Source organism: Poecile atricapillus, chromosome 14, assembly GCF_030490865.1.
Source record: "Poecile atricapillus isolate bPoeAtr1 chromosome 14, bPoeAtr1.hap1, whole genome shotgun sequence".
Classification (NCBI taxonomy): Eukaryota; Metazoa; Chordata; class Aves; order Passeriformes; family Paridae; genus Poecile; species Poecile atricapillus.
In genome coordinates, this window is record NC_081262.1 from 3494615 (window position 1) to 3516430 (window position 21816).

Here is a 21816-nt window from a genome sequence, read left to right on the forward strand (position 1 = left end):
AGAGCACCTTTTCATGGTGTGCCCACATAAACACTGGCACTGCAAACCAACACCAGACACAGCCTTTGCACCTCTTCCTACAGGCAGAAGAGGTCTAAAGTTCAGCTGAACAATCCTCCGGGTGCCTGCTCTGCCTGGGAGACCTCTGGAGAAGATGCAGCATTCTGAGAGGCAAGGGTCTGCTCCTGGTGCCAGCAGAGCTCTCAGAGCCTCTCCCATCCCTGTATCAAAATACAGGATGCCCTTTAGCTAGAAAAACATTAAGGAATTGAGTCATCCTTGGAAAAAAAACATATGAGGCATTTAAAGGAAAAATGGGTCATAAATTCAGGCAAATTCTGTGAATCTTGTGGGCCAGAAGTTAATTGAAGGGGTTTGGAAAACCTCAAAATCCCTAAGCTTCTCTTAATCCTGCTAGAGACAAGTCACGACTAAGAGAGGGCTGCTGTGTGTCTGGGGACCTGGGGACACGGTGACGAGCCTGGAGCAGGAGCAGAGCTGCTTCCTCAGGGCTGCTGCTCTCCTTTGCCTGGGGAGATGGAGAGGACAGGACATCCCTGAGCTCTGCTGTGGCAGAAGCAAGAGGGGGACTGTGCCAGTGGCTGGGAGTGTCCTTCCTCCTGCCATGCACTTCACACCTCAAAGGCCATCCCTGAAGGTACTCAGCCTGGCTCCAGTGAGATGTGCCCTGAAAATGAGGCCTGAAGTGATCCCCAAAAATGATCTTGACAAGCAAAGAGGGGAGAGTAACTGGCCTTTAGTTCCCTAAACCTCCCTTTTTCCCCTTTTTGAAAATGGGGGGTATGCTTTCCTTTTTCCAGACAGTGGGAACTTGTCCAGATGGCCATGACTTCTCAAATATGACAGATAGTGGCTGAGACACTTCATCCACCAGTGCCCTCAGGCCCTGTGGGATGGATTTCATCAGGTCCCATGGACCTGTGCACCTTCAGGTCCCAAACATCATCTTCTCCTACTCTGGGTGGTTCTTTTTTGTCCCAGTCCCCGCCTTTGTCTGTGACTCAAGTGCTGTGGTTGGAGCACTCAGTGGTGAAGACCAAAGCAAAAAAGCCATTGAGTACCTCAGCCTCCTGCATGCCCCAGGTACCCAGCTCTCCCATTTCCTCCCAGACAGGGCCCACATTTTCCCCAGTCTTCCTTTTATCAGCAATGTACCATGAGAAGATTTTCCTGTTGCTTTAATTCTGTCAGCAGAACTCACACCCCCCACAAACCGCAGCCATAGACCTCCAGCAGGCTGAAGCAGAGCTGATGAATATGGAATCACTGAAAATGTAATTTTCCAAGAGCTCCTCTCTGGAGAATGAAACAACTCAACTGTCTCCACTTTCGTCATTGCCAAGAGATCTCCTGAGACCTTGGCTTGCACATAAAGGCCCTCAGACCGACTCCGAGCCCTGCCTCATTAAATCTGCCACCTGCACCCATCTCCTGGGTGTCAGTGTGACCCAGAAATACTGCCAGGTGCCACGCCCTGCCCCTCCCGAGAGCACCTCCCATTGCTGTGCTTGTCACAAGCACAAAACACCATCCAGCAGGAAAACAGCAGCACTCAATCCCTCTCACTGCATCTGCAGCCCAGTCCTGACCTGCAGCTGGGCATCCCACCTGTGCTGAGACAGGGAAGCCAAGGCTGGCTTGCAGCACCAATCCAACCTTGTTGTGATGCAGAGGTGTCCAGCTTGCTCCAGCTCAGCCCTGGGGCTGGAGAGCTTTGGAAAGCCCAAAATGCACCCAGCAGATGTTGCCTCAGCAGGCGTCCCAGCTACCAGCTCTGCTCCTCTGCCAGTCTTGGGCCAACACAATTAATTCCAAAGTGATCTCATGCTAAATGTTCTCCCTGCTTGCAAAAAATCCTTTCTCTGAGGAGCTGGTATTAATTACTTCAATCTGGCTGTGAAATGTGAGACTGAGCTACAGGAAACAGCTCCATGGAAAAACCTGACGGCCACTGGGACACCAGTGCTGGGCTCTGGTGTGCTGCTGGATCTGCAGGTCATTAGTACTGGATGGTCAATCCTGAATTGCTTGCCAGCAGCAGCCAGGTTGCTATCTCAGAGATCAGGGTCATTCCAAATGCTGTGAAATAGGGAGAGAAATGCTTTTCCTGAAAGAATATTTATAATTCCCAGCACACTCACTGCAGGTGCCTCATTGATTTACAGTGGGGCAGTGCTGGGGTGGGAGCAGGGCTCTTGGCAATGGGCAGTTTGGTGGGGAAGGCCACTGCTGGGAGGGCTGTGCCAGAGGGGAGTGGCTGGAGAGCTGGATAACCATGCTGGCAAGGCCAGTCTGGCTGTAGAAAGCTGGCACAGTATGCTCTCCACCCACAGCCAGCTCAACTGGGGCCTCAAGGACACCTCCAGGCTCACCTCCACCTCTCTGAGCTTCCCCAAGGCTATTGACAAACCTGGGACACTGGCTCCAGTTTCCCAGAGCTCTTCAAAGCTCCTGACTGAAATAAATGGTGTTTTCATGGGAGCTCCTCTCACACTTTCACCCTTGTTCTCATGGAACTGTGGGATCTGTTTCCAGGCAGGCTCCTGGGCTAACCAGAGCAGAAGCTTTCTAAAAACTGCCAGCTCAGGTGTGCTTCACCTGTAGCACCCAATCCTACCAAAATCCAGCAGAGACATTTCAACATCCAGAAATCTTTGGCTCCCTGGGGACCACTGCATCCATTTTTGCCTGCTACTGGACACAGACACATCTACTTTTCATAAGCAGCTCCCCACTGGTGAATTTCTCTCTGGTTTTCCAGGCACAAGGGCTGGGGGATCCCTGTATCACTGGGAGAAGAGCCAGACCTCATGGGGAGGCAGTGGAAGCAGAGGAGCCCAGAACTGGGACTGCCCAGCCCATCCTGCTGCTGGCATGCCTGGCATTTACCACACACCATGGGCTTCCTCTGTAAGCCACTCTTAAAAGACAGGCCAAATTATTGTCAGAATATTAATTGCACAGCCCAGGCTGCTATTTTCAAAGTGTGTACAGACATTTCTGAGGAAGGTGCATGAATTTAGTACAGCTATAAATGACTCTACTAATAAACCCTATCCAATTACACACGCTGAAAGGTACATCACATAAACTTGGCTTAACCTGGCTTGGGAAAGCCCTCTAATTACCTGGCTTTCAATCAATGCTGTGACATGAATACACAGAAATCTGCTACATGGTCATTGCAAGTGAAAATAACTGGAGCCTGTCAATTAAGAGCTTCTTTTTTAAATTACATTTGTGTTTCTGCAAGTCAGACCTCAAAGTGTCAAGTTTTCAGAGGGAAGCTGGAGAGCTGTGAAAGGTTTTTAATGGACAAAGTGCTTTTAGCTGTTAACAGTAATTATCCAGCACTCCCAAAACAATTTTTCACCAGAGAGCTCCATATGCCTTGCAAATGATGTCCCCTGAAAGATAAGACAGAGCAGGAAAATGAGCTCTGCAACAGCCATTAAGCTGAGTCACAGAAGGATGCAGTGACTTGGATATGGCCATGAAGAGTCAGAGCTGCTGCAGGAGGGCTCCAGTACACAGCGGCCTTTGCTGGAAGCTTGTGCGAGATGGAGATAAAGAGCAAAGACAGATTTGTCTTCTGCACTTAATTCTGCTGCATCCTGATGAATTCTGCTCCTGCACCAAGCTCTGAAGTCACTGTGTGACTGTGAATGAGTGGAGAGCCAGGAGCACCAGAGGAGAGAGCTCTCCCAGCCATGCCCCTTCGAGACGTGCTCCCCTCTGCCCAGACCCTTCCCACCCTGTTCCAGGAGCATCTCCAGCCTCTCCATGCACAGATCACAAGCCCAAGGCCTCAGGGTGGGTTTTGGCATTTGCAGCACCATGTCAGAGGAACTGAGGCAGATTTCTCTGACCTCTCTGCATGCTGGAGACCAAAGCAGAGGACATGGACATTGCTCAGAGCAGTCTCTCCGAGCCCTCCCACACACACTCAGATATTATCATCATACCTTTGCTTAAGGGGGAGTTTTCCAGCCCTTTTTTCTTCCTCTTCCAACCTCCTGCGAGCTTCTTCCAGCTGGGTGAGAGGGTTGGGGGCTGGGTTGGGGGGCATGGTAGGATCTTGAATGAAGGGGTGAGAAGGCTGGACGATGTTTCGGAGCTGGGCGCTGACCCATGGGTGCACTGTCACAGGTCGCTCGATGGAGAGGGGCCGGACCATGTCGTGGGACAGCTGCTTCTTAGCACCTGAAGAGCTACACACAAACACAAAGGTTTGACACAGACCACTGAGATGCTCACAGTCATTCCCAGATGGAGCTGCTGCTGGACACAGGCACCACTGGGAAGCTCCTCACAGCATGGCTTTCAAGGGAGAAGGGTGCAACATCAAAATCTAAAGAAGATTTTGAGCAAGTCCTGAGACATCAGGGTGAGCAGCCCAACCCTGAAACAAACCTCACAGGTAAGTGTGAGGGCTCCAAACAATCCCATACATAAAAATAAACTCAGGAAAAGGGCAGCTCAATCTTTTGAGGCATTCTCCCACAGGTTGCCGTCCCCTGGAGGTGATATCCTCACCTTGGAACCATGACAGCAATTTCTAAGCTTCCTCTGGGGCTGCAACTTCCTACCATGGCCATGAGTTATCCTTCAGAAACAACAGCCCTCATAGCCCCTGTGTAATCCTCAGTCTCCTAAGGGTCTAGACCTTTGTGTGGTGCATTCTTGCCTTCCCAAGATGTCTGGGAGGAAGGCAGACTGCTGACAAATCTCCCTTCTGCAGGGGATGCAATACAAGAGTGTGGTTACCCCTCCCTCTGCCAGCCCTTACCCATGGTTTGTTTTCTTATGCCTGCTGATCTCCTTCTCTCCTTCTATGATCCACTGAAGGATCTTCTGGTTTTTCTCCACGTCTTCAGGAGATCCTGGCATCTCATAGTTGGCACCATCACTTTTCCCTGAATCAGTCTTCTTCACATTCCTTTTTGAGAGCAGACTTGCTTTCCCACTGCAAGAACAGAGCTTGGGACATTAGTGCTGCCAACTACCAGAGGGGCAGAGGATGGACACATTTATCTGCAGACATGGACACATCTATCTCCAGACATTTTCCACAGCCCCCTGCTCTACCAAAGCTCAAAACACCTGTGCCACAGTTCAGGCTAAGAGTAGGACTACTTGGGCACAGCAGCTTCTCTGCCCAACAATCTGTGGGGAGAGGGAGGTTGTCCTCTGGCCAAATGAACCATTGTGTTAAATCCTCAGCTCCTTGCTCAGAGCAGGAGGTTATCCACTGTCTGTCTCTCCATGCCTGACCACTGCTCAAAACCTGGGTCCTTCCTATCACCCTCAGATTCACTGATACCCCAAACTCTGACTTGCCATGCACAGAGTTTGATTCTCACCCACAACTGAATGAGGCTTCACCTCATGGTGGAAGATCACATCCTAGCAGGGTGGGCTGCCTCCCAGGGGGAAGCTCAGCCACCTCACCAGCACAGCCAGAGGGATGCCTGGCAGTAGCAAACACACCTGTGGCTGCAGCAAAGGCTCCTGCAGGAACACCATGGCACACATGGCCACGTGCCCAGCCAAGCAGCCCCATGCTCAGGAGGCCATGCAGAACTCCCCCATGCTGGCCTGTCCTTCCATGAGACTCCCACTGTCCTTCCTAATCATCCACCTGCTTTACTGCAACAGGATAACTTTGTTGTTGCTGCAGATCTACAAAGGTAGGGCAAGCTGACAACTTCTCTGCTTCTCCCAATATGAGGACTACTGGGTATCAAATGCAACTCTGAAGCATCAAGTTCAGTGCAAACAAAACAATGCTGTTTTCTGCAGGTTGTCATTGACCCACAGGCACAGTCATGGGGGGCTGGGGGAACAGCACACCAGCTGGGTTCAACAAAGAGTCACAGAAGCCACCACAAGAGACTGCTGGCTGCCAAACAAGACCATTTGGATGCAAATCCTTGTCTTGTGAAGCTTCTAATTCAGGGACTGCCAGGAACTGGGAGTTTGTGCCAGAGGAAGGACAGCTCTGAGTGTGTCCTTTAAAAATTTCATTAAATGCATGCTGTAGCTGCTGCTGGAAGGAAGTCTTGTGTCTAGAGAGGCCTTTGGGTTGGCCCAGCATGACCATGCTCATCTCTGTTGAAGCAACAACACTTTCCCCATACAAACATGGTAGATTTAAGTGCCTCTCCCTCCTGAAGAGCAGTTTGCTTTGGCTGCCTCTGCACTCTGCCTCCTTCCTGCCACCACAGAAAGCTGATCCTGACTGCTACAGACCCAGACAGCCTGCCTTCACTAACTGTCCCATCCCTGGTACACTGCAAAGAAACATCCCAAAGCCTCAGCCCTGGGGAGCCAGACACTCAGGGTGACTCAGGGTGAGCACAGCTTTCTCCTGTGGCTGCTCCATCCCCATCCCTCACCGTGGTCAGCCCTGAGCTGCACTCCCACCTTTGCAGCCACCCAGTAACAGGACCAGCAAAACCCACCACAGAACAGGAGCTCCTCCTTCTCCCTGTAGCATGGAAAGGATGAAGTCAAATGGCCAAGGAAAGATGGACATCAGCCTGGTAATGTAGCCAAATGGCTTTTCTGGGCAGAGGATGCCCTACCCTGGAGAACATCCCCTTGGCACTGGCTGCAAAGGCAGCACTGCAGTGTCCATTGCTTTGTTAGGAAGAGAAAGGAGCTCTTCTGGTAAATGGTTCAGCCTTACAACAAATAAAGTGGTTTTTTTGCCTTCTCATAAACACCTTAAGAGACCTGTTTCTATTACCCAGACCTTAAGACACAGCCCCAACATCCAGCTCCTGGTGCCTGGAGAAGTAGACCAGCATTGCAATTTTTAAGCATCTCCACTGCTTTAAAGAGCAGAAAATCTATTTCATAACCAAGGCCAATAAAAATCCTGATTAGAGAGTATCTTTCTGCACCAGATCACAGAGACAAAAAGGACTCTATAAAGGTTATCAGGGCTTATCCATTTCTGAAAGAGGACAGCCCTCAAATGACATCCCAGCATAAGCTCTCACAAGAAAAGGTTCAACTGCTGTTTCCCTGACATGATACAGGCTGTTTATGGAAGAGCTTCCTAGAGAAGCCACGGCTTGGGAATCCCATTGGGTGTTCCTTGACTCACCTGTAGCCTAAAGAGTCCACGGGGACAGGGGCCATGCCCAAGTTTTCACTGTAGTTTCGTGACTTTGTTGCATAGTTATGTGAATCTACATTCCAAGCAAAGCTGTTCTGCACTCGCTGCGTGGCCTCAGCCTCGATCTGCTCTTTTGGTTTCATCATGCTGTGGTGATGGATGTGGTGGTAGACATGTTTATGGTGGTATAAGTTAGCTGCATCCAGTTTCATTCCTGATTTTGTTGCGTGCTTGCCATGCCCTGGAGGAATTGTTCCTAGTGTCCCTGACAGCTTTCCTAGGTGGCCGCTTTCTGGGGACCGTGGCTTAGGAGAGTGACGGCCAGGTCCTGGAGATTGGCAGCCTGGAGTTTTCATCACACGCTGCACGTGTTCATCCAGGATGCTTTCGGGGTTTTCTTCATGGGCATCTCTCATCTGCATCCCAGCACAGCCCATCTCAGCATAACGAGGAGCAAAGTGGTGGAAGGCCTGGGCAGAAGGCATCTTGTGGCTCAAGACTGAGGGACCAGAAGAGATATCTGCATCCTCACCTTCTTCTTCCTGCAAGAAACACAGGGACAATCAGAGAATGACAGTGGAGTGGTGGAAGGGGTCCCTAGTCCCCCCTTCTGCTTGCAACAGGATTGCTATTCACCCTTAGGTCAGGCCTGGTTTAATCCAGTCAGATCTTGAAAACCTTTAAGATGATGGAAATCCAGCACCCCTCTGGAGACCTGTTCCAGACTGACAGGAGATTCCTAATGCTCAAGACAAGCCTGTACAGTCTGGGTGTACCCACCCCAGTGGGTGCCACTGAGCAGAGCAACCCAGGTCTCTGTATGTGCTTCCTGAGCCACCATTGGCAACATTTTCCACACAGCACCCAAGGAGCTCTGTCAGGCAGCCCACACATCACAGCCAGGCTTACAAACACAGCTGACAAGCCTAACGACTCAACTGGAGCAGGCACAGCCTTACTCCAAGTCCCTTGAAGGTTGTTCTGCAACAACCAGCAGCAGAAAGGGAACTTACCACAGTGTACCTTCAGCTTCCTACGTGCCTTTGGGTAGGGCACCGCTTCAAAGCTCATCAGATAAAGCCCAGAGCTACAGGATATGCAGCAAATCAGTTCTGAGTCAGGTGAGACCAGGGGGGTTTTCTCACCCAAATGACTATTTCACAAGGCAAAGCCAAGAGAAGGCTTGTAACAGGAGGGAGCAAGTGAAGGTCGACGGCTGCATGAATGGTTTTGGAAATCAAACATTGATTTCTCCCGGGCATGCTAAGGCTGGAGTGAAACACTTCGTGCAGATAAAGAAATGGGTTGGAACTAACTGCTTGTTCTTGCAGTTCACACTGGTCTAGGACATGCTGTTAGTGACTCTAAAGTCCTTGCCAGGAAGAATTAAACTCCTCCATGCTGACAGCCACAGTTTTGATGCTGACGAACTACTTTACGCTCCAACATAAACTCAGGTATTTATGAAGTTTCTTTATTGGAAGTCAGGATTCCTATTTGTTTTAATTACATAAGCAGGATTCCAGTGAGTCCTTTAATCCTGCTCTTTTCCTCCTTTGGCACAGTAAAGAAACCAGTTGCAGCACAGGGCATCTCTGCCCTGCCAGATAAATGCACCTACTGGAAAACATGACTCCCATCAGCTTTGCCTGTCAGATGCCATCATCCATCACTTGCTAACCAGCTTCAAAGTCTCAGCTGCCAACCACACAGCAAGAAAGCAAATAACAGACATCCACCCAGTGTCACACCTGGGGGTTCAGGCCTGAAGCAGGACAATGCCAGGCTTTCAAAGGGGTGTGGACGCTGTAAGCCTGGGGATGTGACACGATGCTGGTGTGGGGAGGGGACACAGCACTTTCTAACAGATCACTCTGAAAGGCTTCAGAGGCACCTTCCATCTACAGCCCCGTGCCACAGCTCACCAGCCACCAGCCCTGGGCACTGAGCTCAGGGACAAGGCACGGTGAGGGACGTGCTGACTACATCCCTGCCACTAGGGAGAACATTTATTAGCAGTTTGTGATAACCAATGATACCCTCAGCACTTGGGAGGCTTTAGGAGCTGGTACCTCCCAGGTTTAAACACCAGCTGATGTGCAGGGCAGGATCTGACCCTGGCACAGATCCCTGAGGAATGGCAGCATGTCCCTTTTGCTCAGCCCAGAACGCTGGCAGTACTGTCACACCTGAGCAGGGTGGCATGAAGGTGAGAACCCAGGCTGGTCCACCCAAATGGGTCCCTGGGGTTTGGGAAATCCTCTGGCTGCCTAGAACTCTATTTTGCAGGTTATGTGGACTTCTGCTTCAAGACTGAGAGGAGGATGGGCTAAGGGGAGAAAAGGCTCTCTCAGTTCATGTTGGCTCAGCTTATCTGTATCACTGAGCAGATCTGGACCCCAAGAAGGACCACAGGCAGGAGCAGCTGCTCCTGGGGTGGGTCTATGTGGACCCGCCTTACCACTGGCCTTAGCACTGGCCTCAGCCTCACATTAAGTAGGAACACCCCAACAGTGAGACAACAGCAGTGAATGAAGGAACTGGGGTGCATATCCCAAGCTGTTGTCTTTCCTCGAGCAGGGCAAAGGTTTGAGTCAAGGCTGCAGAAACCAGTTCTGCTGAATCTTTTCACTGTGCTCTGTCTGCAGTGAAAAAAACAACATATATGGTGTGGCTCTGGAGCTGTGTCCTGGGACCTCGCTGTGGTGAGCTGGGCAAGGCCTGGCAATGAGCTGGGCAAAGCTTGGTGGAGATTTGGGCAAGGCCTGGCAATGAGCCTGGTGGAGATCTGGGCATAGCTTGACAGTGATCTGGGCAAGACACGGCACTGGGCAAAGCCTGGCAGTGAACTGGGCAAGGCCTGGAAAGAAGCTGGGAATAGTTTGGCAGGGAGCTGGGCACAGGTGGGCAGTGATGTTGGCACAGCCTGGCAGTGATCTGGGTGGGCAGGGGACACTCTGGGTGTGCAAGGGACACTCTGGGTGGGCAGGGGACACTCTGGGTGTGCAAGGGACACTCTGGGTGTGCAGGTGACACTCTGGGCGTGCAGGTGACACTCTGGGCAGGCAGGTGACACTCTGGACGTGCAGGTGACACTCTGGGTGGGCAGGGGACACTTTGGGCAGGCAGGTGACACTCTGGGTGGGCAGGTGACACTCTGGGTGTGCAGGTGACACTCTGGGCGGGCAGGGGACACTCTGGGCGGGCAGGGGACACTCTGGGTGTGCAGGTGACACTCTGGGCGGGCAGAGGACACTCTGGGTGTGCAGGGGACACTTTGGGCAGGCAGGTGACACTCTGGGCGTGCAGGTGACACTCTGGACGTGCAGGGAGCCCCGCTGCCATCACCACTAGATGGTGCTTTGTTGACACAATATCGTCAGAAAGCTCTTCCAGCAGCTCCCACCGGCAGCAGCAGGCAGAGATGCAGCTCCAACTTTGCTGACTGCGGAGCTATTTTTACTCCCCAGCAAGGCTGGGGGTGCCCTTCCCTCTGAATTAGGAGCTGAGAGCTGCTCTGATGAGCCACAGGCAGGCCATACCTTGCTGGAAATCTCCTCCTCTGCCTCCTCCCAGTCCCACCCATCAGGCTGCTGCCGGTTGGGAAGGGAAAACAGCTCTGCTAAGCACAAGAGCCTCTTCGATCATCATGCAAATGATTTCCCTCTCTAGTCAGGCAATATTTCATATTCATATACTGAGAATCTCAGCAGTGGCTTTGCTTCTTCCTGGATTATTTTCCATTTGTTCAGTTCAGAGTGATTTGTATGATCCAATACTGATCTCTGTGACAGCAGATTCTGTGCATGGACATGAGGCTGAAGTGTCTCAAAAACTAATATGGGAACATGCACATCCTCTAATCCTCTGCCACGTTTCTCAGAATAATTAATGAATTCAGCATTTGCTTTTTTGTAAAGCAGAAACCTGACAGGTCTTTTCAGTAAAAGGCATTTGCCTTCAAATCAGATGCCTCCTCTGGATGTTACTGCATGATGTGGCTTTGAAAGGGAACCTGCAGGCTTCTCATTAGGGGGGAGAAAAATTCTTTTCCCCTGGCTTTTGCAAAATATTTCCAGCTTCTCTGTTAGGCTGGTAACTGCCCAGTGTGACTAATGCTCCTGGTTTTCCCTGTGCTGATGTGCAGTGAGCCATGCAGACCTGGGAAGAGGTCACCCTGCAGTCCTGGTGTTCAGGTCACAGAAAAAAGCCCTGTGATCTATCAGGATTCCAGTTCTCCCTCTTGCTGATACCAGCAGCTCCTGCACCTTAAGTGCTGACCTAAAAAAGCTACAATTGCTTACTCTGAGTTTTTCCTGAATGGCTAATGCCAGATGCCAGCCAGTCAATGAAATACATTCTGGAGACAGCAAAGAGGTTTAATATATAGCATTAGTGGGAGTCCTGGGCTTAAAAATAGATTAAGTCACACAAAAATGTGTTTAAACAGACTTAAATATATTCTCTGGCACATAGGTATTTGCTGATTTTATGGTATTGCTACTGGCAGCTTCTTCAAGGAGGCAGAGGGCCGGGATAATGTAATTTAGTGCAGGTGGGGGCTGCAAAAGAGCCATGGGAGGAGGAGGAGGAGGAGGAAGAAAAGTGTTCTAGGATTGTGTTAGCAGAAAATGCTGCTGATTACACTGTCTTTGTCTAGAAAGCAATAGTCACCAGACAGAAGAGTGCAATTCCAGAAGAACAGGAATCTAATCCCAAAATAGCACCTGGCTTGCCTTTTCTGGCTGGATGCAGAGGTGTAGGGAATTTTCTGGAAAACACCTGGAGCTGGATGGGACCTTACAGATCCTTCTGCCTTCCTCTGTTCTCTGCATTTGAAATGCAGATGCAGTTTAAAGCCAACACTACAACCTACAGCTTTTTCCTGTTTGAAGAGCTACTACATGAGAATTTTAAAATACTCCAATGGGGCAGAAGGTTCTTTCCTGGAGCCCCAGAAGCAAAACCTCCCTGAAAACACAGAGCCAGCTGAGCCAGGCACCAACACCTCTGCTTTAAGGGAGGGCTGCAGGTTACAGAGCCCAAAGCCTTTACCTCAGGGCCACGGCAGCTAGTAACTGCAGAACCCCAAAACTTTGGCACACAGGACTGCAGCTACACTGAACTAGTGATGTTCAGTAACACCATGCTGTCCTCTGGGATCTCTCTATCCCCACCACCAGATGTGCAGGTACCCATGAGATGCAGTGTTTCAGAAGAAAAGCTATGGTGTGAGTGGTCCCACACAGGCAATACCAGATGACCAGGACCTCACTCTCTCTCTCTCTCTCCTGGAGCTTGTTGTGGAGCTAAAGTCCTTGCAGCACATTTCCCATGGTTCATCTAACAAACCCTGAGGCTCTGGGGCCCCAGCAGTACCAGGGCTCACAGCACTCAGTGCCACTGGTTAGGTAACCCAGGGGAGTCAGTTTATCTGCACAGGAGAGCTTTTCAATGCCACACCTGACCACTTCCAAAATTTCTAGGGTATGCTAGGCTCTGATGGGCAGAACCCTTTTGGCTGTGGTGGAAATGGCCTGATAGCAGACACAAACACCCCCAAGCACAACATCACTTGTTATCTGGTTACTGTTTGTGGGGGAAACAGGGGTCACACAAAACCTCCTATGGGAAGGACCCCTCTTAGACAGGCCCCAGGGATTGCTCACGAACTCCTGAGAGCCAGGGTGCCAAAGAAAGTGATGCAGAGCATCCACAGCCCCTGAGTGATGGCAGAAATGGGCACTGCTGTGCCATGGCTGGTGTTTTACACAGCGAGGGTGCACTGGAACTCACAGAGCCCTGCATGGATGGGGGAACAGCATCGTGGAAGCTGTGGGGGCTACAGGAGCCTCCAGTATCCCTGTGCCACTGATGACCACGGCAGTGGAGCAGGGAACTGACCACCCCAGCTGCTTCCACAGCAGCTGAAAGCTCCCTGTGGTCAGGGTAAGCAGAGTGCCAGGCTGCCAGAGGAGATGAGAAGATCACTGACCGCTCGAACGCGTTTAAGGCGCTCCTCTAACTTCTCCTCTGCTTCACGTTCCTTCTGTACTTCCTCCAAACGGTTGATCAGCTCTGCAGCAAACTTCTCTGGTTCCACGTGGATATCCTTTGGCATTCGGTAGGTACGCTGCAGGGAGAACACAGCATGGCTTAGCAAAGGATGAATGAAAAATCCCACGTTTCTCTGGGAGCCTTTGATAACTGGAAATGCCGGTCGCTCCGGTGGGAGCTGGGGGAGGACAGGCTGGCAGGCACTCAGGTGCAGCTCAGGACCTGGGGGCTGGAAGCTGAGCCACCACCTCCACGAGTTCCCCAGCTCCACACACCACCTCATCTAAGGGAAAGGTTTTCTGGAGCCGCAGTTCAGAAAGCTCTTTTGGCACCAAATTCCACTCCCTGATGGAAGTGCTTGCTTTTTTCCCAGTGGACACATGGTCAACAGGAATATCCCAGTCTCAAAGGGTGGAAAAAGGATGTACAGACCTTTCCACCTCTCAAACCTCCTGTTTATAGCAGTTATGCTTTCAGTTTGGTAGAAGGGAGGGTTCTGGTGCACACCTACTCAGCTTATCCCAGCAGGATCAGTGTGTGTAAGTCCACCTCTGCAAATCTAGCCCACAGCCCAAGGTCCCAATTCCCATAAAGCATCCTCTCTTGCTGGAGGATCCTACGGGATTGCATCTCAGCTTTTCAGAGCTGTGCAATGACTCCCTGCTTGCTTTATCAATACAGCACTCTTACAAGCACAGAGGTGCCATTTTTCTGCCTGCTCTGGGTGAATAAATGAATATTTATGGAAGTTCAAGGACATTCTTGATTCCTTATGCTGAGTTACTTCATCCCTAAATTCCTGGGTTCTGGGATAAGAACTTTGTGAAGTATGAAGTTATCAGCTGCTGCATTTTCCCCCTCATTTTTATCCTTTCTATATTATTTTTTTTTAAATAGTAGAAAAAGTAAAATGACGCATCAGAGATAAAAATTTAATTTGGAGAAAAAATAGTTGGAAATTCAACAGCATAAAACTCTGCATTCAAATATTTCAATACTAACATGAGAGAAATATACTCTCTATAGGACCAGAGACAAAATTAAATGTGAAGATGTGAGATAATTCATAGCAAAAGAACAAATACAGCATCAGAAGCAGACACTGAGCTTGAAAACTTTAAAGGAGGATGAGAGACCACCCGAATTTATCCCAGGCCAGCCAGAAGATCAAAGCAGAACACTAAAATGCTGCTTTGCCTCAAAACCTGACAAAAGTATGCAAATCTCATTGGCTTTTCTGTCTCTGCCAGCTGGAAGGCAGGGAAGAAAACCAGAGGCAGTAAGAACCCACTGATGGCACTGAGCAGCTGAAGACTCTTTCATAACACCCCAGTTGGGTTGCAGAGGTCCCAGTTAAAGCACTGCTTGTTTCATTTGCCAAGAGGGATGGGTCTTCCTGAGCCTCCCAGCAAATCTCAATCCCAGTGATCCATCTGAGCTGGGAACAGCCCCAACCAACGATTCCCTTCATCCTTACAGCCACTGGAGAGAGCACAACATGTGGGAGGTGATGTCACCACCCTGGGATGACATCTTTAGTGCCACCAGGACCTCCAGCCCTGCAAACCAATGGACTGTATCACAAAAAGCTAAACTGCAAAAAAAGGTTTTTATCAACAAAAATGATGTTCAGTCTTGAAATACTGGCAGAGGGGCCAAAGTAGCACCTTTCACCTTTGTTTAGTCCAGAAATGGGCTCCAGATGTGCTCCAGCACAGGGGAAGATGTGGCAGAGCTGGTTCTTGCTCTGTTAGTTCATGAGGAGCTTCTCAGCTTCCCTGTTCCCCTGCATAGCTCTGGGAAGCACTTCTGGCTAAGGGATCCTGCTTCCCTCACACCAACCCCACGACCATCACCACCATCCTTCCTTGTGAGGCCACACGAGTAATTCCCAAGGAGGGAATTCTCTCCCTTGCCTGACAAGTCCCAACCTGCTGGGTGACGTGTTCCCTCCCTCCTGCCACCTCAGGATGCCAACTCTCCCTGCGGTTGTTTATAGATGGTGGCACCAAGCCCTGCTCCGTTAGACACTTAATGAGCCTAATAAGAGGCAGCTTGGAGCTCAGCACTTACGGTCTTGGATCTCCCTGCTGCAGCTACCACAGAAAAACACAGAAAGAATTACCCCTTGTTTTCCTAGCCTTTGATGCAGGGCAGCATCCCAAACCAAGGTTTCTCCTGAACCTGTGGTAGCAGTGGTTGAAAGGGCTGAAGTTTGCTAACCTGAGTGTCCGAGTCCTGTCACAATGAGCTGGTTCCTTGCAGGACCAGCAATGCTGAAGATTTGAAGGTATTTGGAATCACTGCTGTACCCAGGGAACTCAAAAGAAGATGATTCTGAGTCTTTTACAACTAATACGTTTCTCCACAGTCTCCCGAAGTCTGGAGGTGACTGAAGCTCAACTACAGAAATTACAATAACTGAAGCCAAGACTCTTTAGAATGAACTTGTTTTCTTCTCTCTTTGTGAAAGGTTTTGCACCTGCAAAACCCACTGCCCTGTCCTTGGAGCTTCAACAGCCCAACAGAGGGTTGGAGCTTCAACAGCTTGCAGAGGGCCTCAGCAGCCTGTTTGAGGAGAGATGCAGCCTCCTCTGCAAGGGTCCCCCTGAGCATCCGAGGTCACTGCAACTGAAACAAACCTCACTTCACCCCACGGATACCAGTTGCACATGCCCTATGCTGTCCTGGTGGGTACCTGTAAGGCTAACTCAGGAGCTGGTGAGCAGGATGATGCTCTGAACATCACAATGGGTCTGACTTTATTCCTAACTCAAAAAGAAGGAACAGTCTACACAGAATTCCCCAAAACTAATAGTATTGCAGTATAATGAATGCAAATTCCCTGTGCTGAAACAATACAGATAACTGCTGAGGGCTCTCTCTGCCTCCCTAGACAGCAAACATGGATTGCACTGACCTGGTTCAAAAGGCTTAAGACAACAAAGTGTTTGAAGCCTTTATCAAATGATGGGCCTGACTTCAGAAGGGAGACAGGGGAAATATGCTCCATCAAAGACCAGCCAGGCTGAGCCTGTACCCGAAGCAGGATTCTTCAGGGCTTCAGGATTTTGAACCTGCCCCCAGCTTCCCATGGGCATCCAGAGTCCTGCCAAGGGAGTTGTAAATAAGCTGCTTATTGTTCTGAAATCACAAGGGCTCTAAATGCTTTTGTTCCAAGTAAAGGGTGCAGCACGGTCCAAGAACTGGCTGGTTTTTGAGGATCCAGCCCTTCAGTCTGGACCACAACGGGGTCTCTTTGGACATTCTACATCAGCAGTTCAGAAAGGAAGTGCTTAATTTTAAAGTACTGTTTAATCTAATGTTTAATTTAATTACCTATCTACTTTTATTTAATGGCACTAGTTAGATAGGTCTGTCCAGAACCAAACCATGTGGAGTTGGGGAGGCTGCAGAGGACAACAGACAGCGGGCTGAACGCCAAGTGAATTGGGAAAAATAGAAATTGCTTAAACTAGTCTAGATGGAGCAGTCTTTCCTTGTGACAGCTCTGAAGAAGGATTTCTTGGGGTATCTATCACTAGAACATCGTCCTTGACACACGAAATGTCTGGAGCTCTGGCACCTTTGTGAAGAAGCAGCCAGCCGAGAACACGTGAGACACACAAGCTCTCCACTAGTTCCACCAGGCAGCTGCTCTCACGTTTCCCCCTTCTTTTCTTGTAGCTGATGCAGCAGGAATTCCATGGATTTTTCTCCATGAGGCAGATGCAGCTCTTGGGTTTTGACAGATTTCACCTTCCCTGAGAAACAGAGTTTTAAGAACCAAGCTGCACATCAAAACACACCGGCATCCGAAATGTGAAAAGGCTGAAAGAGAAGAATCTCACTGCAGTTTGCAGGTTCCCCTTGGGAAGCATCAGCCTCAACTGCTCTAAGATGAAACAGGAAGTTTTTCAACATTACACCGGGTAGAGGTTCCCTAAGCAGCTCCAGGGATCTGTGGTTTGGGCTGAACTGTTTCTGACAGATGTGACTGGGCCAAAGAATTCTGTGCTGGTAAATCTCCCACTTCTACAAGAGGTTTGATGCCTCCATGATGCCTGAGGGGCTGTTGTTAGATCACAAGTCAGTCTTGGAAATGAAAGGAAGATGACAGGCTAGAGAAGCCAAGAGAAAAGAACTTCTGAACCTCCATGTTTCTTAGATTAATGCATTCCTCTGTGACATAAATTTTTAACAGATAAATGGTGTTTCCATACCAGAAACACTTGTGGCAGAGCTCACAGATAGCTGGATTTCAGCATCCAGTTTAGCAGCATTCAGGGATTAGCAGAGTCCTGCTGCGGCAAGGTGTTTGAGGAAAATGGTATAAAACAGGGCAGGTTCCCAACTCACAGCAGCAGAAAACTCATTTAGCTGCAGTTATCCAGGCAGCACGAGACCAGGCTCCTCCTGTGCTCCTCACTCCTACAGCACAGCAAAGTGGTCACTCCCAATCTCCTGCTCCACTCTGGAACACCATGGAAGCCACCTTGCAGCATCCTTGATTGTGGGGCAGGACAGGAGAGCTCCCGCCTGATGATCAAGCTCCAGCAAGAATATCAGAAAATGGCTTCTTTATGCAGTTAAACAACACCAAACATCAGGTCCTAATTCTTGAGGTTGGATTTTTCTGAATTTGCTGTGGAAAAGGAGGATCTCCAATCCTCTCCTGGGAATGGATGAATGCCAGAGCCAGGTACAGCCCTGTGTGCTCTGGGCTTTCTCCCTTTCTTTGGCAACTTGCTTGCTCTTTCCTTCCTTGGTGCTCCAAGACTCTGCTCAAATCCAAAAGAGAGCTGGAAAACCACATGAAAGCAACACTCACTCTGTGTAATGTGTTCCTGCCAGAGGCACAAACCAGAGGTCTCCCTGCTTGCTGGAGATCCTCCCCCACTGCATTCCTGGGCAGAGCGCCACTTCACAGAACACAACTTTTCCAAACTTAGAGCACTGCTGACTGCCTAAGTGTGGAAGATGTGAGCTGCTAAGTGTGGAAGATGCAGATCAGAGCCATCCACACATGTCCTGCTGCTGAGGAGGGTGTTCCACATAGCTAGCACACGCCGTCACTACTTGGAGGCAGCAGGGCTGCTGGGACCAGCGAGCAGCCTCCTCTGAACATATAATCACTGCAGTTTATAGCTTCTGGACTTAACTACAAGTGCTGCTATTAAAAACAATATAAGTCCTTTCAGAATTTTGCATAATAGCCCCATAACTCATTTGTCAGGGAACGGGAAGGTCTGTAAAGGACTACTGAAATGACTTTCGGAAGTAGGAGGTTCCCTATTATCAGTAGGAAAACATGCTGTGCATTCTGCAGGCACTATCAGCATGGACTCTGGCTATGCTGGAGATAGGAGTCCATAAAGACCTTCACTCAAAGGTTGTGATTTCATCACTGCCACACATTTGGAAGCAGCTAACCTCACGTCCAGCCTGATTTAGCCATTGGCTGTGGGATAGCCCAACCACTGGCTTCAGAAAGCAACACTTGAAGCAACATTTGCATGGCTCCTTGCTAATTTGGGCTGTTTAATTCAAAGAGTGTGCAGTTAGAGCTGAATTTTAAAGAGTAACTTTATAACATTTCACACTGGTGTTGTCAAAACACATTGTCTAATTACCTTCTCTTTTCTTGGCTGATTGATAAGCGAGGGCAGAGCAGTGCCTCTCTGAAGTCGATGCCAATTCTGTGTCAGTAATTGGTTGGCAGGAGGTGCCAGAGTGTCTGAACTAAACTTTTATTCCCTGGAGAAAGACTAGAACTCACTCAACTTCTCAGTCCTCGGCTCCCATATAAATATGTGTCAAGATGCCTTTTACCCTAGGACTTAAAATTACAGTGCAGAACCTAATGGGAACAGCGGATGTTTCACAAAAAAATCCTTGTGAAGCCTCTGTGTGTAGTTTAGGAGGAATATGTAATTCTAAAAGACTGTGTAGGTAAGTAGGATAATATAAAAATTTATAAGCAGCAGGTGGGCAATTTGAACCTTGTTTTTTACCCTGTTTTTAAAGCTGGTTTCCAAAAAGGTCGATAAAATTTAATGCTAAGTAAAACTAATTAGCCTGCAAGGAACTGCTGCTGGAATGACACTTATTCAGTTCAACAAAAGAAATGTTTGGCAGATGGAAGTTCGTTAAAATAGAGCTCACTATACATATTTAATGCTCCATACTCTGGGTTTATAACCTGCAGTTCATCGAGGCATTGCCAGTGCACACCATCAACAGAAAGCCACTATTATTTTTATCCAAAAGGTAAAGCCACTGACAAGCTTTGAAGTCAGAGAATATTCAGTCAGTAGTTCCCACTGTTGGGGAACAGCAACAACAATAACAACAAAAAATAAAGGCCAAGCTTTCAAACTTCAACTCTAACAAAGCCATGCTTACAGTAAAAACGGCATCAAGTGAAATAAAAAGGCACCCAGCCAGCCTTTTCAACAGCAACCACACTGTGAAAGCAACTGTGTGAAAAGAGAGGTGACTGAGCTAGGATGGCTATGAGCGTCCGCAGCCAGGGCTTTTATTGTCAACCCAGTGATCAAAGCACAGGAGACCCTCTTAAATCTAAGGAAAATAATCTAATTTAAAAGGCAAAACAAAGAGTGGTGGTTTTGGTGTGGGGATTTTTTTTTTCTTTTAAATCAGATTAAAACAAGGGTGTATTTCTGCTGGTATTGTGCTGCTTTGAGCAGGCAGGATGGGAACAGCTGCGTCAAGTTTGAAGGCACTTCTGGAAAAAACAGATGGAGGTTTTTTCTCTCCCTATTTAATTTGTGCAGGAGTCCAGCTGTCCAAAGGGGAAAGAAACACCTTTATTCCCTACTAGATATTAAATGTCACCTGTAACTTCTCAGAAAAAGAAAACAATAATAAACAGAGCTGCAGATGGTGATGTGGAGCCCTAGCACTTGTGCTCATCTTCCAAAAGCTGTTTGCTTACCTGGAGCACCCAAGGAGACAGTGTCAGATAAATGAAACCCTAACTCCTGCACCGTTTTTTTCCTCCTGCCTTGTGTCCCCAGGTGAGCTGTGCTGAGTCCTTGAGAATAACTCAAGGCTACAGCTCCTCTGGCTGCTCAGTGCAGAAATACTGCTGGGGACCACTGCACTTCTCCCCAACTGACCCTGGCTGAGAGCTGCATCAGCCTCCATGTCCAACAGCCTCCTACACCTTCCACAAACACCTCCAGCTCACCTGAGGGCATGGAGCTGCTTGCAGATGAATGCCAGCCAGTGCTTCCATTCTCATCCAGGAGAAACTATCAGCTACTGACTGAATAGTTACAAAAAATTCTGTGTTTTGAATTCTGAATGGTGAGTTTGGCAGAAGGCTCCAAGCCTTTTCTTAGCACAATGTATGTTGTCTTAAACCCCCCCAAGTGAATCCAGCACTAAAGGGGATTAAACTCAAGCACAAGCAGAGTGACTGTCTGCTGGAGATCTCACATATTTTGCATATTTACCCCTGGGAAGGAGATAGTGCTACTTACAGGAATGTGAGGTAGTGGCACGCGTCCATTTGCTTTGGCACTTTCTTGCATCTCTCTGCGATGCTGCTTTCGGAGTCTGTATGGTGGGATCCCATCTCTGCCGGAATAAAACAACAACACGCCCTGCTTTAGTGCCCTTCTCTGACATGCTATGCTCATTCAAACCTGCTGACACAGAGAGGTAGGAAACCCCTTCACGTTTGCATGCCCAGAGTAAGAGGGACCCAGGCAGGGAACGATGCTCATGCAGGTCCCTGAACCAAAGAAGCCCTTGCATCGGGGCCAGGAGGACTCACACAGCGTCCACCGGGAGAAGAGCGAGGCAGAGCTCCTGCAACTGCTGCTCAAGGCAGAGGCCAGGGAGAAGGACTTGGACTGCATCCTGGTACCTTTTATAGTTGGTTGCTTCCTATAAAGAGCCTGTAATGTACACATTAAACCACAGGGCAGGCTAAGAGAGGGGGGAGAAGGAGGAGTGGGAGCTCAGTGAGCATCCACTCCAAGGGGAACTTGGTCAGGGAACAAGGTATATATTTTTAAGAGTGTGACAGCTGTTCAAATGGCTTATCAAAGCAAGGGGAATGCTCCCAAGGCAATCTTTGGCTAAGTTTGAAATTATGGGCTTGATACTGGAGTTGCTGGAGGGAAGAACCAGCCCCCTCTGCAGAGGGGCTGGACAAGGCTAGGAAGGGATGCCATGGGCAGTCACATCCAAGTGAACCAGCTCCTCTTGGCTTTGTGCCTGTGCTGAAAGAGGTGGTGAGAGAGGTCTCTGCAGAGGAAGGAGACAGTGGTGGCCACAATCCTTGGGACACAGGGGTCAGTGGGTCAGAGGCACCAGGTTTGCTAAGCACCCCAAATGGCAAAGGATCACTGCCTAAGTGTGACTCCAGGCGAAGAAAGGAAATGCATTTTCATTCTTACCATTGCCACCACCCTGCTCACAGCCAGGGACAAGGAGAAGATGAGTGAGGAGAGCCCAGTTATGAAAGGACACAACCACCTGCTTTGTGTTCTTTTGGGGAAATCAACTAATGCAAAAACAAATGCCAGCCTGGAGCTCGGCAACTTGTAGCTTTTTAATTTTACACATTTCCCTGATTT

General features: G+C 49.2%; 1 protein-coding gene across 4 annotated transcripts in view; it reads right to left on the reverse strand.

Annotated features, from left to right (window-relative positions):
• The window catches only part of AXIN1 (axin 1), an 82198-nt gene that overhangs the window by 3533 nt on the left and 56849 nt on the right, over positions 1-21816 (reverse strand). For all 4 annotated transcript variants that reach the window (XM_058849422.1, XM_058849424.1, XM_058849421.1 and 1 more), the window contains 5 exons: positions 20713-20809; positions 13143-13280; positions 7136-7689; positions 4811-4987; positions 3987-4232 (listed from right to left, as the gene is read on the reverse strand). In XM_058849422.1, coding sequence (XP_058705405.1) covers positions 3987-4232; positions 4811-4987; positions 7136-7689; positions 13143-13280; positions 20713-20809 — 1212 coding nt within the window. The remainder of the gene's footprint in view (positions 1-3986; positions 4233-4810; positions 4988-7135; positions 7690-13142; positions 13281-20712; positions 20810-21816) is intronic.